The 15,815-nt window shown below is 44.1% G+C and overlaps 1 protein-coding gene across 1 annotated transcript in view; it reads left to right on the plus strand.

Annotated features, from left to right (window-relative positions):
- PRDX1 (peroxiredoxin 1) overlaps positions 1 to 15,815 on the plus strand; it is a 35,110-nt gene that overhangs the window by 15,999 nt on the left and 3,296 nt on the right. Inside the window, exons 2-5 of the mRNA XM_068239504.1 lie at positions 3,572 to 3,683; positions 6,672 to 6,825; positions 9,106 to 9,225; positions 10,781 to 10,911. Coding sequence (XP_068095605.1) covers positions 3,572 to 3,683; positions 6,672 to 6,825; positions 9,106 to 9,225; positions 10,781 to 10,911 — 517 coding nt within the window. The remainder of the gene's footprint in view (positions 1 to 3,571; positions 3,684 to 6,671; positions 6,826 to 9,105; positions 9,226 to 10,780; positions 10,912 to 15,815) is intronic.

Here is a 15,815-nt window from a genome sequence, read left to right on the forward strand (position 1 = left end):
TATGTATTCATATTCCGATGGCGGCGGAAATCGACTTCTTACTTGAATAATGACCATAAATGCTCAATAAGGTTGAGGTCTGGGGATTGTGGTGGCCAGATGAGATGCTCAACTTCATTACAATGCTCCTCATGCCATTCTTTAACAATTCTAGCTGTATTGATTGGTGCATTATCTTGAAAGATGGCATTCCCCTTCAGAAACCGTTCTTGAACCATAGGATGAACTTGGACGCTCAAAATTCCTGAATAGTCTCGGCTGTTAATTCCTGAGGCTAAGTTCACAGTGGGATGTTAAAGTCTCACGTTGAAACAGCATTTAACAGAGTAACTCACTGCAATGAAAAATAATTGCGCCGTTCACAGTGCACACGTTGCATTGGTGTCTAACGCTGCATGTTAAAAGTACTGCATGCTGTGCGTTATACTCGTTACTAGCTGTGTTGGATTGTTTGCACATGCTCAGTAATGACTTGGAAACATACTTTTATTGCCTGTATTTTTACTGTATCTGCTGTATGCGATGGTAACGCTGCATTGCGACTTTTTGGGCGCATTGCAAGTTTGCGGTGTGACTTTAAAGTCTCATCAAAACGCAACGTCCCACTGTGAATTTAGCCTCAATGAAGGGAAATCATTGGCCCGGCGGATTTCCAAGAAATGGCACCCCAGATCATGACAGAACCCTGCCATGTTTTACGGTTGGGAGAAGGCAGTCTGGATGAAATGCTGCTTTCGGCTGTCTCTAAACGTACACTCGGCCGGAGGTTGGAAATAAAGGTAAACTATTATGATTCATCAGAAATTCCCCCCCCCCCCCCCCCCCCCCCACTGCTCGAGGGACCAATTCTGGTGGTTTCTACACCACTCTAAGTGCTTTGAAACATTTGTCTTTGAGAGCAGAGGTTTTCTAAATGCAGTTCTTCTTCTGTGGAATCCAGATTTGTGCAGCTCCCAATGAACAGTTTCTGTGCTTTGAGGACTTTTTTTTTTTTTTTTCCCTCTTTCAAAGGCAGTCATTACTTTTGAAACGGTACCTCCTTGAAATGCCTAGCATTCGGGCAGTTTCTGTTACAGTAGCGCCTACCATAAGAGCACCCACAATTTGACCTTTTTGAAAGTCTGAGAGAGCTGCCATTTTTATAAATTATAACCAACTTTGGTTTAAATATCTGTAAAAAAACAATTATTTTAAACATCAAATAAAAAAAAATAAACACTTCTTTTTTTTTTTTTTTTTTTTTTTTTTTTAAACATAGGTCTAGATTTGATCGCTTAAAAGATTATGATGCCAAAATGTTAGGTGTTTCCATTATATTGTCCAACCCCTGTATATACCAGTCTGATTGGCTGATGAAATCAGCCTTGCTTGGTCTCTTTTTTCAGAGCATAGTTGACCTGAGGAGCTCATCTGATTTCTGCTTAGGCATAAGAAAATCACGCCATATTTTGATCCTTTATCCAGCTTTTACAGTTCTAGGCTTCGGTTCTCTTCGAGATCAATTTTTTGGAAGAAGTGATCACATTGCATCACAAGTCCTGTGCTTTATTTCACAATCCGGAAAGTGCCCAAGTTGCTGACTTTCACATCACTTTGCTTCCGTTCCAGTGATTTCCCCCTGGCACACACATTCCTTAAAAAAAAATTCTAATCAAGTGAATGACTTGGCAGTATTTGCAAAAGTGACTGAGTCATTATTCTTCTGGTAGGCAAAATGTTCTCCAGAAGTACAACTCGTACAGTCACATGTGTCGCAACCCCTATTGGAAATCAGTAGTGGGAGTAGAATGGGTGGTGCTATTGCTGGACCAAGTTTATATTTTGCTTGGCTAATTGTTTTAAGGCTATTCCATTGTACAGTATTAAACTTTTGACTCAACATACAGCTATGTTGGAGTTGTATTATCTCTACTTGCTGCATAATTGTAGTAGGTGTGTGGTTCAGAAACTGCTGTTAAAAACTGGGCCCTAATAAATATTGCAAGTATTTTCACCCCTATGTCTTTTGAAGGGAACCCCCCCATCTCCATGCACAGAATTAGACAGCAGCATAGTGGATAGTAAAAAAAAAAAACAGTGCGCAGTGGAGCGCCGGGTGGAGGCAGCGCTAAAAAAATGCAAAAGGTTTGTGGTTTCATTTTTGGGTGTGAATGAGGCCTAACTGTTCTTGATTAACACAAATGTTATGGATGCTGTTAACACAGCCGTTTCGAAAACGCACAGGTCCTCTTCATCAATGAACCATGTATGTTCTGATGAAGAGGTCCTGAATGTTCTCAAAATGGACGTCTGTTTGCAGCATCCATGACATTTGTATTCGTCAAAAGGACTGGGCGGAGTCTATCCTATTCCTTGCACAGCCAGGACAATCTGGCACTAAAGATCTCTTGAGGATGAATCTGCCTCTAGTGTGTGTGTACTGGCCGGAGGTCTTGTATATCAGCGGTCCTGCTATATCCAACCAAGGGCAGCAATGGGAGACTTGCATGTAAATCCGGCAGGTTAGAAGGCAGGCGCACAGCAGTGCTTGTGTATGTGTTCACTGCTAAGGAGCTGAAGTTTTTCTCAGACTTCTGAAGGGGTGCGAAACCATTACTGAATTACTACACTAGTGACCTTAGCCCGTTTAAACACTGGCACACACATCCGCCTGGCTGTCCTGCTCCCTGTCCAGAGGGTGTCCCTGCGGCACGTGCGCAGTAGCGCAAACGCAGAAACACACACGGACATGGGATGCAGACACAGGGGTTTTATTACAGAGGATTAAGGATGCACTTTAAAGGAGTCATCAGGCAAAACTCCTCCGCTTTACTTACCCACGGCTTCCTCCAGCCCCTTGCAACTGACACGTTTTACACAGCAGCTCAACCGCCGGCCTGGAGTCCCCGCCGGTGCAGAGGCTGACCTCGCTTGTCTCTACTGCACCTGCGCGAGCGCCGTTGTCAGTCAAGCCCACGTTGTCCAGTGTACTGCGTAGGACTACTGCACCTGTGCAGTACACCACAGACAACATGGACTTGATTGACGTCACTAGCGCAGGTGCACTAGAGGAGGTCAGCCTCTGCACCAGTGGGGACCCCGGCCAGCAGCTGAGAGCGGAGCTGCGGTGTGGGACGTGTCAGTTGCAAGGGGCTGGAGGAAGGCCCGGGTAAGTAGAACGGGGGGAGCAGTTTTGCCTGATGACCCTTTTAGGGTCCATTTCCACTAGTGTGATTCCATTGCAGAAAACGCAAAAACTAATTTGTATGCAAATTTTTAACGCGAAAACGCATTAAAATTCGCATCTGTTTGTAGGTATGCAAATGGAACCACGTCAGTGCCTGTGTGTTCTTGCATTAAATTTGCATACTATTACATATATTACAGGTGAATCGCTCACTAGCCTTACGGTGTGCGAATTCTGATGGTTCGGCTGTGCAGATTTTTTTTTTTTTTTTTTTTTTTTTTTTTTATATAATCCTTATGTTGCAGACAGTGACAAGTAATGCATCAGTGCTGTGCTTTATTCTTAATTTGGTAAGAAACTAACTCTAACTTTTTTTTTTTTTTTTTTTTTTTTTTTCCTCTGCAGTCAAAAATGTCTTCCGGAAATGCAAAAATTGGAAAGCTCTCTCCCGACTTCACAGCGAAGGCCGTGATGCCCGATGGGCAGTTTAAAGATATCACACTATCGGATTATAGAGGTTGGTATAACTAAGTCACACTGAGGGCATTGTCATACAAAGAAAGGAGACTTTGTTAAACAATCCATTATAAAGATCTCCACTTTTTCTGTTCTCTGCTTTTCAAAACCCTGTGGCAACTTTTATTAAAGTGGGAACCAGTTTTGTCCCTGATAATCAACAAGTGGAGAATAGCAGTACTGTAATTCCCATTAAAGAGTAACTGTTAGCCCCCAAATTGAAATTTAAATCTCTATTTCAATGTTTTATTTAGTATTTAAGTGAGCCAAAAAGCCAATGCAGAACTTAAAAATCAATCTAACTTTTTTACTATGTAATCTTTTCCCCCAGCTCCGGACGCAAAGCCGCATATCAGATACTGCTTAGCATGCAGAGCATGCCTATGTCTGGCCGACCCCCCCCCCCCCTCCCCCCCAGGACCAGGTGCCAATATATTCTCCCCACCAAACAGCTGACCGCTCTGACACGGAGAGAGAGCGGGAGCACTTCCAGCGCCGCCACCGCAGAGCAGCCGCCGCCGAGTCACATGTGAGAGAGCTGCACGGCGGCAGCTGCTCTGCGGTGGCGGCGCTGGAAGTGCTCCCGCTCTCTCTCCGTGTCAGAGCGGTCAGCTGTTTGGTGGGGAGAATATATTGGCACCTGGTCCTGGGGGGGAGAGGGGGGTCGGCCAGACATAGGCATGCTCTGCATGCTAAGCAGTATCTGATATGCGGCTTTGCGTCCGGAGCTTGTCCAAAAGGCTACATAGTATAAAAATTAGATTTTTAAGTTCTGCATTGGCTTTTTGGCTCACTTAAATACTAAATAAAACATTGCAATAGAGATTTAAATTTCAATTTGGGGGCTAACAGTTACTCTTTAAGTGCCAATGAGAAGCTCCAAATAACACAGGGTGGAGGTGCCAAAATAGCTGGTCTTTCTTTTTCCTTAACATGATCCTGAGGTTCCAGTAACAATCGGAATTATCTTGCATTAAAAAGTGGGACGCTCATGGTTCACCACTCAAATATTGCTGCGGTACAGGTATTGGTAAAAGACAGATAAAAGCATTGGCTTCCCCCAAAATTGGCCCTAGACTATGATGGACATATGACTATGGTAGGGGTTAAATTGTGAGCCCCTCTGAGGTATAGTTACTGACAAAGCTTTGTACTCTGTAAAGTGCTGCGTAAGATGTCAGTTATATAAAGTGGTGAATAGGTGTTGGAAACAAAGACCACTGTTTCTCATTGTTTCCCATGGGGATAATAATAATGTGCCAACATATGCTCTAATAAAGTGGCTGTGCGGTCTGATCTCCACCTTATAAATGTGGCAACTGGTACGAAATTGCTGATAAATATAAATGATATTTCTACAAGCAGCAATTACCGGTACTGTTCTTAGAAAAAATAAGTGTGATCTTAAAATGCAGCTACTTCAGAAAGATTGATTGTATGTTTCTGCAGGACAGGCTGTTTTTAACAAGTAGGGTTTAATTGGTTTTTGCATAACAAAATAAATCAACAGTACAGTTACACCCCCCCCCCCCCCCCTTAGATATCCCTTCCCCTTCTCTCTCACAATCCCCCCAGAGGTTATTCCTAATCTACTTTGGAACTGCAGAGATGTATATTTATTCCTCAGTGCTGTAATAACTACACACGTCGATTTTTCCAAGCGATGGGTCGTTTGAACATCCAGTCCAGTCGTCCGCACGCCAAATCGGGCGTGTACAGTCCGTCGTTCGGGTGATGAGACTGATTTTGACCGATCCGCCAGGCAGACCAGTCTTATCACCCGAACGACGGACTGTACATACGCCCGATTTGGCGTGTGAACGACGGGATGTTCAAACAACCCGTCCGGAAAAATCCGACGTGTGTATGGGCCTTTTGTCCCGCTGCTGTAGCCTGCAATCGCCCAGTGCTCATAGGTAAACAGTGGCCACCATCAAGGGACAAACCACAGACCAGGCTTGGTATTTTTAACAGCAGGGAGTTGCACTTTTTATTTGCATAAAAACACAATGACGGCATAGCGCCGAAACCTGGTAGGTAAGGAGAGACGGGCTATCTCTATTGGCACTACATCTATATATTATAAGGTGCACTTGGATGTTTGTCAGTGCAGAAACCTTGTATGCTCTTTTATGCAGTGAGGGTTCAGTATGCATGGACCCACAATGTAAGTGATCTGCTTTGTGTTTTTATGCAAATAAAGTGTAACTCCCTGCTGTTAAAAATACTGAGCCTGGTCTGTGGTTTGTCCCTTGGTGGTGGCCACTGTTTACCTGTAATCAATACCATGCTGCTTAAGGTGTTCTAGCCATACGAGAGGCTGTTTACTCTTTCATAAATGCGACCCATGTTGCCTATCCAGGGCTCTTGCATGCTCTAGCTGACTGACCTCACTGGAGTATTTGATGAGTAAATCAGATTTATTGCATAATTGTATCAGCTGCAACAAATGCATGGTTTTCTGTAAAGTCTTTATTATGATGTTGCTCATCTTTTAGGGCCCATTTCCACTCGCGAATTTGCATGAGTTTTTCCGCATGCAAATTCGCATAGCAATACAAGTGAATGGGACTGTTTCCACTTGTCAGGATTCCTTTGCGTTTTTCTGTGCAGAAAAAATTCGCATGGCAGAGCCATCAGAATTCGCATACCGCTATGCGAATTGCATGCAATGTATTTGATAGGAAATTCGCATGAGGTTTGGGTATGCAAATTTTCATGCGAATTTGCATAGAAACAATGGAAAAGCACACCAGCACTGCCATGGTTAAATTCGCATAAATCGTCGTCCATGCAAATTCGCATAGACCCGCATGCGAATTTTTGCTGCGGCGATTCGCACCGCACAAGTGGAAATGCAGCCTTAGAGCAGAGAGGAAGTTCTGAGTTCAGGTCCGCTGTAATGGCTTTCCACTAGCAACGTGCACTCTTGTCAAAACAAATGTCTAAATTGCTTAATTTTTTTTTTATTTTTTTTTGTATTTTGTAGGAAAATATGTGGTGCTCTTCTTCTATCCTCTGGACTTCACCTTTGTCTGCCCTACAGAGATCATTGCCTTCAGTGAACGTGTAGCGGAGTTCCAGAAGCTTAACACTGAAGTCATTGCAGCCTCTGTGGACTCTCATTTCTCCCACCTGGCCTGGTACGTCCGGTCTTCTGAGCATATCTGATTCCATAGGTACAACTGTACCAGATCTATGATGGTCAGGTGTGCAGCCTAACTCTCCAGCCAAAATTGTTAAGCTACATAGAGATGGGATAAACGTCACCTAAAATGATCTTGTACAAGAACTTTTATCCCTGATCCTTGCACAGGCAGTCCATTTTGTTCCTTTGGGGAGGAAAGGACAGGCAGGACATTTTTCACACTTGCTCATGGCAGGAATTACAATAGTGGTCAGCTGAGTATAATGTAACTGATCACTGAAAAGATCAGTTTTAGTTAAGAATTATTTTCAATGTAGGATACAGCACTCTCTGCTGTGCTGACCACATGGATCCCAAACTCATGATCCCTAATACTGCATTAAAAACTGAGGTTCTATAGTTTCCCCATTAGACCGTTTTCTGTCTGGAAACTGCTTGAGAGATGAGATGCAGATCCTCATTAAAAAACGCACAGAGACAAAAGGAGCCCAAATAGTGTAATACTGTTAACCAGGGATGATTGATGGATATGACTGGTACTCATAAAGCGAGGTTGCTGACTGGGCAACCAAGTAAAACGTGAACATTCTGTCTCCATTCAGATGTCCTGGATTCACACTGGGTTTTTGTTGCTCTCTTATGAAAAAAAACCAAGGGATTAACCTGCCTGGCGTTCTATTAAGATCGCCAGGCAGGCTGCGGGAGGGTTTTTTTTTAATAAAAAAAAGCTATTTCATGCAGCCAACTGAAAGTTGGCTGCATGAAAGCCCACTAGAGGGCGCTCCGGAGGCGATCTTCCGATCGCCTCCGGCGCCCAGAATAAACAAGGAAGGCCGCAATGAGCGGCCTTCCTTGTTTTGCTTACATCGTCGCCATAGCGACGAGCGGAGTGACGTCATCGACGTCAGCCGACGTCCGATCCAGCCCTTAGCGCTGGCCGGAACTTTTTGTTCCGGCTACGCTGGGCTCAGGCGGCTAGGGGGCCCCTCTTTCGCCGCTGCTCGCGGCGGATCGCCGCAGAGCGGCGGCGATCAGGCAGCACACGCGGCTGGCAAAGTGCCGGCTGCGTGTGCTGCTTTTTATTTGAGCCAAATCGGCCCAGCAGGGCCTGAGCGGCAGGCTCCGGCGGTACTGGACGAGCTGAGCTCGTCCAGACCGCCCAGCAGGTTAATGGCCCGGTAGACCAGACTGAGGCCATAAGCCTGCTGATGGGAGGGTGTGCAATGCAAGAGGGGTTTAAAAAAAAAAAAAAATTGGAGGTGGCTTACCTCAAGGAAGACACTATCGGTTGATCTGAAAAATGTTACCTTAGGCTGTCTGTGTTTTGAGGGTCCAGCCATACACCCTGAACAAACATATGCAGGTCAGATATCTGACAGCATTTGCTGCATGCTTATTTCCTGATCAGCAGGACTGCCAGGTATCTAGCATTGTTTAAGAGGAAATATGGCAGCCTCAATATGCCATATCCATATTTTATCCAGTAGAACTACTTCAGATCCTGCGCCCTTTTTCTTTTCTGTCACTAAATATATGAAGTTAAACTGCAAGTTTCATCTCGCAATATTGAAACTAGAGTCAGGGCCTGAGCCCACTAGTGCAGTTGTACACAGTTGTGTCCGCTTTTCAGCATTTGTAACATTGATGTGTTGCTGAAAAGCGGACACAACTGCACTCAATTGCGTTAGTGGGCTCAAGCCCTTAATATAAATACCCACGGCCAGATGGCTTGGGGATCTCTGCCAATTCACAATTGTTTCCTGATCCATCTGGCATAATCGTGAAACCAAACAACGAAAGACCAGCTGGGACCGATCATATAAAGTCCATTGACTTTAGTGGAGATTTGAATGATTGGTCACAACGTGATCTGTCGTGACTGTCTAAAACAAATGAACAATCGTCACCTGTAGTCCAGCATTGTTAAACCTCATTTAACGACTGTCCGCAGTATCCCGAAAACAATCAGAGCAAAAAAAAAAATTCTTAAAGTCATGTCGTGGGTATGGAAGTTGTGGCAGGAAAAGGCTGAATTGAGTGTAAACTCTGGCTGCTGTACCAAGGACACTCCACAAATGCCAGGTCCACACAGACGTTTCTGGCCCACTGGGCTTCTTTTTATTTGTACAGTTCAGATACATTCCTGGGTACTGTACATAAGATTTTGGCTGCTGGTGGTTTTAAAACCCCAGGAAATGAAGGAGTTATAAGAAATCTGATTTATCACTTTCATATTGTTTCCACAAGACTGACCATCTTCAGGTTTTTCTTTTAGGACCAACACTTCCAGGAAAGAGGGCGGTTTGGGTCCCATGAAAATCCCCCTAGCATCTGACATGCGTCGTACCATCGGTACAGATTATGGTGTCTTAAATGATGAGGGCGTCACCTTCAGGTAAATGTATGATAAATGTGAATGTAATGTCTTAGGGGCCGTTTCCACTAGAGTGAATCTGCATGCAGATTCGCAAAGTCAATAATAGTCAATGGGCCTGTTTCCACTTGTCAGGAAATCTACGCGGTGGACTGTGCAGAAAAAATGTGCACAGCAGAGCCATCAGGATTCGCACACCGGAAGGCTAGTGGGCTATTCGCATGTAATATATTTAATAGGAAATTTGCATGTGGTTTCAAGTAAAACCGATGTAAAGGCACACTGACATGGTTAAAATCGCATACTTAAAAAAATTCACATACAAACGCATACATTTTCAGCAAAAATCGCACCACACTAGTGGAAACGCGCCCTCACAGTGAACTGCATGGGTAATGTGTGGTGTGTGGGGTTTTTTTTTTTTTTTTTTTCCTTCAATATATTGGTATTTCTTAAAGTGTACCTGAGATAGGGCCACATGAATAAGGTATACAGTACATACTTCTGGGGCTTCCTACAGCCTGATCGCTCCCATGCCGTCCTCTTCTGACTCCCCGTTCGCCCGCTACTGGCCCCAGAATATCAGTCAGTCTGGGCCAATCCGAGCATGCGCAGCCTGGCTGTGCGCTCTCCTGCAGTGTTCATGTCAGACCGGAGGACTTTCCAGGGGCAAATTGCAGGCGAGCAAGAAGTCAGAGGAGGGTGTGGGAGCAATCAGGCCAGAGGAAGCCCCAGGTATGTATAATATAGTCATGTGACCCACTTCTCAGGTGCACTGTAAAGAGTCTAAATAGAAATTTTGTCATACAAGCAGTTGCTTGTTTAAAAAAACACAAACAAAAATCCCCCATCAGTAGGCTATAAATAAATATTCAGATGGGAGTAACAGTGCTTGTCATTCTCAGCCTTGCATAGTGCGAAATACAGTACATACTGAGTAGAATCATGAGGCTGTCTTCTCAGGTAGAAATCTGTCAACCTCTGTGTTCAATCCAAGCTCCCATACCCCTCAACTCCCCCCCCTGTCACCTACTAGAATGGTAGGTCTTGAAACTGGTTGTCAAGTGTGATGTCCCCATAGGTTCTTTTAGGCCCCTTTCACACTTACTTTTGAATAGTGTGCATAACACCTAATCATCCCTTTTTGGAGGGACAGTCCCTCTTTGGAAACCAAATCCCTTTGTCCCTCTTTCTCCCTCATTTGTCCCCCTTTGCCCCCTTTCAGGACTCATGTACAGATCTTTGTAAATATATGTATTTTTAAACCATACCAGTTGCCTGGCCGCACTGCTGGTCTATTTGGCTGCAGTTGTGTCTCAATCACACCAGAAACAAGCATGTAGCTGATCTTGTCAGATCTGACAGTAATGCCAAACGCCTGATCTGCTGCATGCTTGATCAGGGTCTATGGATGAAAGTATTAGAGTTAAAGGATCAGTAAGATAGCTAGGCCACTGGTATTATTTAAAAGGAAATAAATGTCAACCTCCATAGCCCTCTCGTTACAGTTGTCTTTTAATGAAGTTGTGCAATATTTGTGCTGTGACTGCTGTGTAACCATACCTCTGCTCTGCAGAGGGCTGTTTATCATTGATGACAAGGGAATCCTGCGACAGATCACCATCAATGACCTACCCGTGGGTCGCTCTGTAGATGAGACTCTGCGTCTGGTCCAAGCTTTCCAGCATACTGATAAGTATGGAGAAGGTGAGTTGTTCTCCGGAAGGGGTGGGTATGATGTTTTGACCACATGCCTTGCAAACTTGATTGTAAAATCTTGTCCAATTTTACCAAATCTACATAGTATGAGGACTGTTTACCGGTACTAACATTAGGGAAGTAGCATCTTTCAGGCAAGTGTCTAAACAATATTCACAACAAAATTTTTCTCTCTATACTGAATCTAAAACTTAACTTTTATTAAAGTCTGAATCTTAAAAGCAAGGTATTGGCTGAGCATACATACTAAATTACACTTGTAGGCATTTGTCTAGCCTGCTCTGTCAGCATATGAAGGGGATAACTAGATTATCCCAGGCCTATAGGCAAATTGCTAGTAAAGTAAAATTACACAATCCCCACCAAATAACCCGACATGTTTCACTTCTAACTGAAGCTTTTTCAAGGGAATAAGTGCTAAAAACGTGCAGATAGTGATAAGGTGCAAAGATGCATTGTAAAACAAGTATAAGTTATAGCCTGTCGGCTTATATCATTGTAGCTGGCTGCTACAATGATATAAGCCGACAGGCTATAACTTATACTTGTTTTACAATGCATCTTTGCACCTTATCACTATCTGCACGTTTTTAGCACTTATTCCCTTGAAAAAGCTTCAGTTAGAAGTGAAACATGTCGGGTTATTTGGTGGGGATTGTGTAATTTTACTTTACTAGCAATTTGCCTATAGGCCTGGGATAATCTAGTTATCCCCTTCATATGCTGACAGAGCAGGCTAGACAAATGCCTACAAGTGTAATTTAGTATGTATGCTCAGCCAATACCTTGCTTTTAAGATTCAGACTTTAATAAAAGTTAAGTTTTAGATTCAGTATAGAGAGAAAAATTTTGTTGTGAATACTGATACTCAGGTTTTGTTGTATTGTTAAGTGTCTAAACAAATATGAGGCAAATGCATTCAAACATCTGATCTGCATTCTTGTTCAGGATCTGTGTCTTAAGGCTCGTACACACGTCCAACAAAGCGCACAACCAACCCGACGACATGAGCGACCAAGCGATTACATGTTCTGTGCACCAACCTTCTAAGTGACCAACTCATTTGCATACTGAGCAAGCAAAATGACAGACTGTATGATATGGCCACATTTAAAACCCGTACAAGTTGTTCAAACGACTTCTACATGTGGCTTACTGCACGATATCAGCCCAATAGTCATATGAGTTGAGCCTCCAGTTGGATTGGGCAAAAAGCCTGTTATCAGTCGCTCGTCTAGTTGTGTGCTGTGCGTACGCATGCCCAACTATCGTCCAACAGACCAAGTTTGGAGATGGGGGGGGGGGGGGGGGGGGGATAGTTGCATGTGTGTACGAAGAATTATTTGAGGCAGAGGCTTAGCAGGACAGTCAGGCAATTTGCATTGCTTAAAAGAAAACAATGGCAGCCTCCATATCCCTCTCACTTCCTTTAAAGCAAAAACTAAGGCCTCGTTCACATCAGGGCCGTTTCTGTGCGCTTTCCACAGCGCACTGCCCTGTGCGATCAGCAAGGTATTGATTTTTCCAGGTAACTAAATGTAGCTGGTTCACATCGCTGCGCTGAGCAGCGTTACAGAAACGTAGGGTTGCATGCATTTCTGTGCGCTGAGCTGTAAAGCGCACAGCAATGCAAGTGAATGGGTGCGCTTTTTTAGCTCGTAGAAGCTCATAGAAGCGCATGCGTTTTTTACCCCTAATTGGAGAAAAAAAATACATTTACATACAAAAACAGTTTTGACTGCTGCTGCTACAGTAAGCAAAACGTGCTTTAAAGAAGCGCACAGAACCGCGCACTAAAGCGCGCACAAGCGCATGTGGTTTTTACCACGCGCTTTAACACTGTTTTTTCAGTGCAGCAGGTGTGAACGAGGCCTAAAGTCTGACATAACATACAATTAAAGCATGTCTGCCAATTACTTATCAACTAACGAAATGACCTGCCTTTGATCCAAAGTAATTTCATCTTTGTGAAAATCATATTGCACTCCCTCCCCATCACATTAAGCAAAGTTATTTATTGTATTTATAAAGCGCCAACATAGTCTTCAGTATTCATGATATATCCAGTTCAGTCAATACGGTACCCAAATTAGTGAGTGCCATTATAGCCACAATTCCCATTACGGCTGCCCAAATATCAGCCGCAGTACTGCACTTAAATTGGCTGTCTCGCTCCCCACTTCCTCTCCAGGGTTAAGTAAACCTGAGATGTAGAGAACCAGTTTTATTTTCTTCTTACTATCTTCTTCCAGCCCCCATAGCCTTACAGCTTCCTCTGTTTCCTACTGGTTCGCTCCACTTCACCACCGTGCCCCTTTTTTTTAAAGTGTACCCGAGATCAAAATTACTAAAGATTTGATACTTACCCGGAGCTTCCTCCAGCCCCATAAGCTCGTCTGAGTCCCACGCTGTCCTCCTGCAGTCTGCCGTACAGCCGCAATCAGACCCAGTAACTGGCTTGTGCATGCGCAGTAGACCCAGACTGGACGCGACTGAGCCTGTTACCGGGGCTGATCGCAACTGCATGGCAGACTGCGAGAGGACAGCAAGGGACTCAGACGAGCTTATGGAGCTGGAGGAAGTCCCGGGTAAGTATCAAATCTTCAATAATTTTAATCTCTGGTTCACCTTAATATTGCCCAACGTTGCCTACTTCTCATGTGTGGGCCAGTCCGCAAGCTTTTAGATGGGTGGTGCGGACTGTGAGAACAAGGGACCTGTAAGGGCCCGTTTCCACTAGAGCAAATCTGCATGCGTTTCCTAAATGCAGATTTGCATAGACGATACAAGTGGATGGGCCTGTTTCCACTTGTCAGGATTTCTGAGCATTTTATTTTTTTTTTTTCTGTGCACAAAAAATCTGCACGGTAGACCTCTCAGAATTTGCATACCGCTATGCGAATTGCATACAATGTATGTAATAGGAAATTTGCATGCATTTTCGTATGCAAATTTTACCGCGAATTCGCATAAAATCAATGTAAAAGCACACAGGCACTGACATGTTTAAATTCGCATACTTACTAACATATACAAAAACGCCCACGAATTCGTGGTAAAATTCGCATACGCGTGCTAATTCGTTTTGCGGTTTCCGTGACTAATTCGCACCTCACAAGTGGAAACGGGCCCTTATGCTGTGGGGGCTTGAAGAAGCACCTGGTAACTAAAATAGAACTTGTTCCAGTCTCTGGTACACTATAAACTGACTCTAGACACAAACCTCTGTAAACACTGTTTACAGAGGCTGCTAAGTCTTTAATGCACTATCAGTTGGAGCAGTAGATGTATGTTGGAGTTCAAACAAGATAAGTAAGAGGTCCATTGCATTATTTATGAGTATTTGTATAGGTACATACCCACTTTACACTCTGTAACTCTGTTTGACATAGGTGGGTGACTTGAGACCATCAGCTCATTGGTCCATCTGAGTACTGGTTGTGCACAGGGTGCAAGTAGATAATGTCCTGTGCAAAATCTCCAGAATCTCTCTCTTCCAGATCCAGCTGTGTGTGCTGCACAGACCACAGAACCACCAGAGAGTCAGTCTAATGTGGTAACAAATAATCACCCCTCCAAAGAGGTGACTTAAAATTACCGTAAACTTATTGATGAACCAATCCTGTCTGACCAATATGGAGGTTCCACTCCTTCCAATCTGACATCTCCATCCTCCAGTCACTGCTTGCATTACAAGTGACATTGGTTTGGGCTAAATAACATTTCTGAAAGACTCTAGTGTCTGGGCCAGGACATCATGTGCCCTACACCCCTTACTACCTCCTGATAATTTTCCATCCTGCTATGTGCCTTTTATGCACACATTTGCACTTCATACAATTGATATGCACAAACTATTTGCAATTTTACCACTTTGAGTAGTATGAGAGCTAACTCTTCGGCCCTCGTACTACATGGAATGGTAAAACCAGCCAGTGATTGGCCAATCAAAATTGGATGTGTTTATGCACCGTTTCCTCTTGAATAAGATTACCTCCACTTTCTGTTCCATCAGTGTCATTAGTAAAAGTATGAAGACTCACAGTGGGACTATGGATAGCAATTCAATCTCTGATGTAGTAGTTTGTCACCACAGAGTCTTTATATTGCTGCCTGTAGCCTAACTGAAGAGATTTCAGTTTATCCACTGACGGAGGTGATAACAAAATCCATATTAATAAAACCTAGCTAACAGTCTCCTGCCCTTTATCATCCTTATAATGCAACGCCTCACACAGCATGTACATTGATTTAGTAAGGCGTGTAGGTAATCGCAAAACCATACACAAGAGAATGGCTCTGCACCACTTAATAGGGCGATGCATCCTCCAATATGAAAGGGGAACTCTCTTCTACATACATAGCCAAAAGATTCATTTCTGAACAGTAGCCTAGGGGCCATGGTCACTACCACGACCGGACCTTTGCTTCTGGGGGGCCCGCTTGTCCTCCCTACTTGCTGCATGGGGGCGCGCAGCAGCAGACAAATGCAGAGAGCCGGAGTCTGTAATGGTGATACACACATTGCCGGGGTCCAGCGCCGCATTCATTTACTTCCTGGTCCTGCGTTCCATCTCATAGTAACAGCACCCCCTAGAGTGGGGCACATCTGCTTGCCATACTGGGGAGGGGTGGGGGAGAGGCACATCTGGCGGCCATACTGGGGAGGGGCCCATCTGGCTGCCATACGGGGGGGCACATGTGGCTACTATACTGGTGTAGGAGGATTCGCTAGTCCAAATTCCGCATCCGGGCCATGAGGTCTGTAGTTACACCACTGCTTCTGACTCTATTTTTCTACAAGCAATCAATTTACTGGATAGCTCAATAAAGCTAAGCAAGTGAAAGTATCTAATAATTAACCCCAGGTCATTTTATTGGCGTAATAATAT

Source organism: Hyperolius riggenbachi, chromosome 6 (assembly GCF_040937935.1).
Source record: "Hyperolius riggenbachi isolate aHypRig1 chromosome 6, aHypRig1.pri, whole genome shotgun sequence".
NCBI lineage: Eukaryota > Metazoa > Chordata > Amphibia > Anura > Hyperoliidae > Hyperolius > Hyperolius riggenbachi.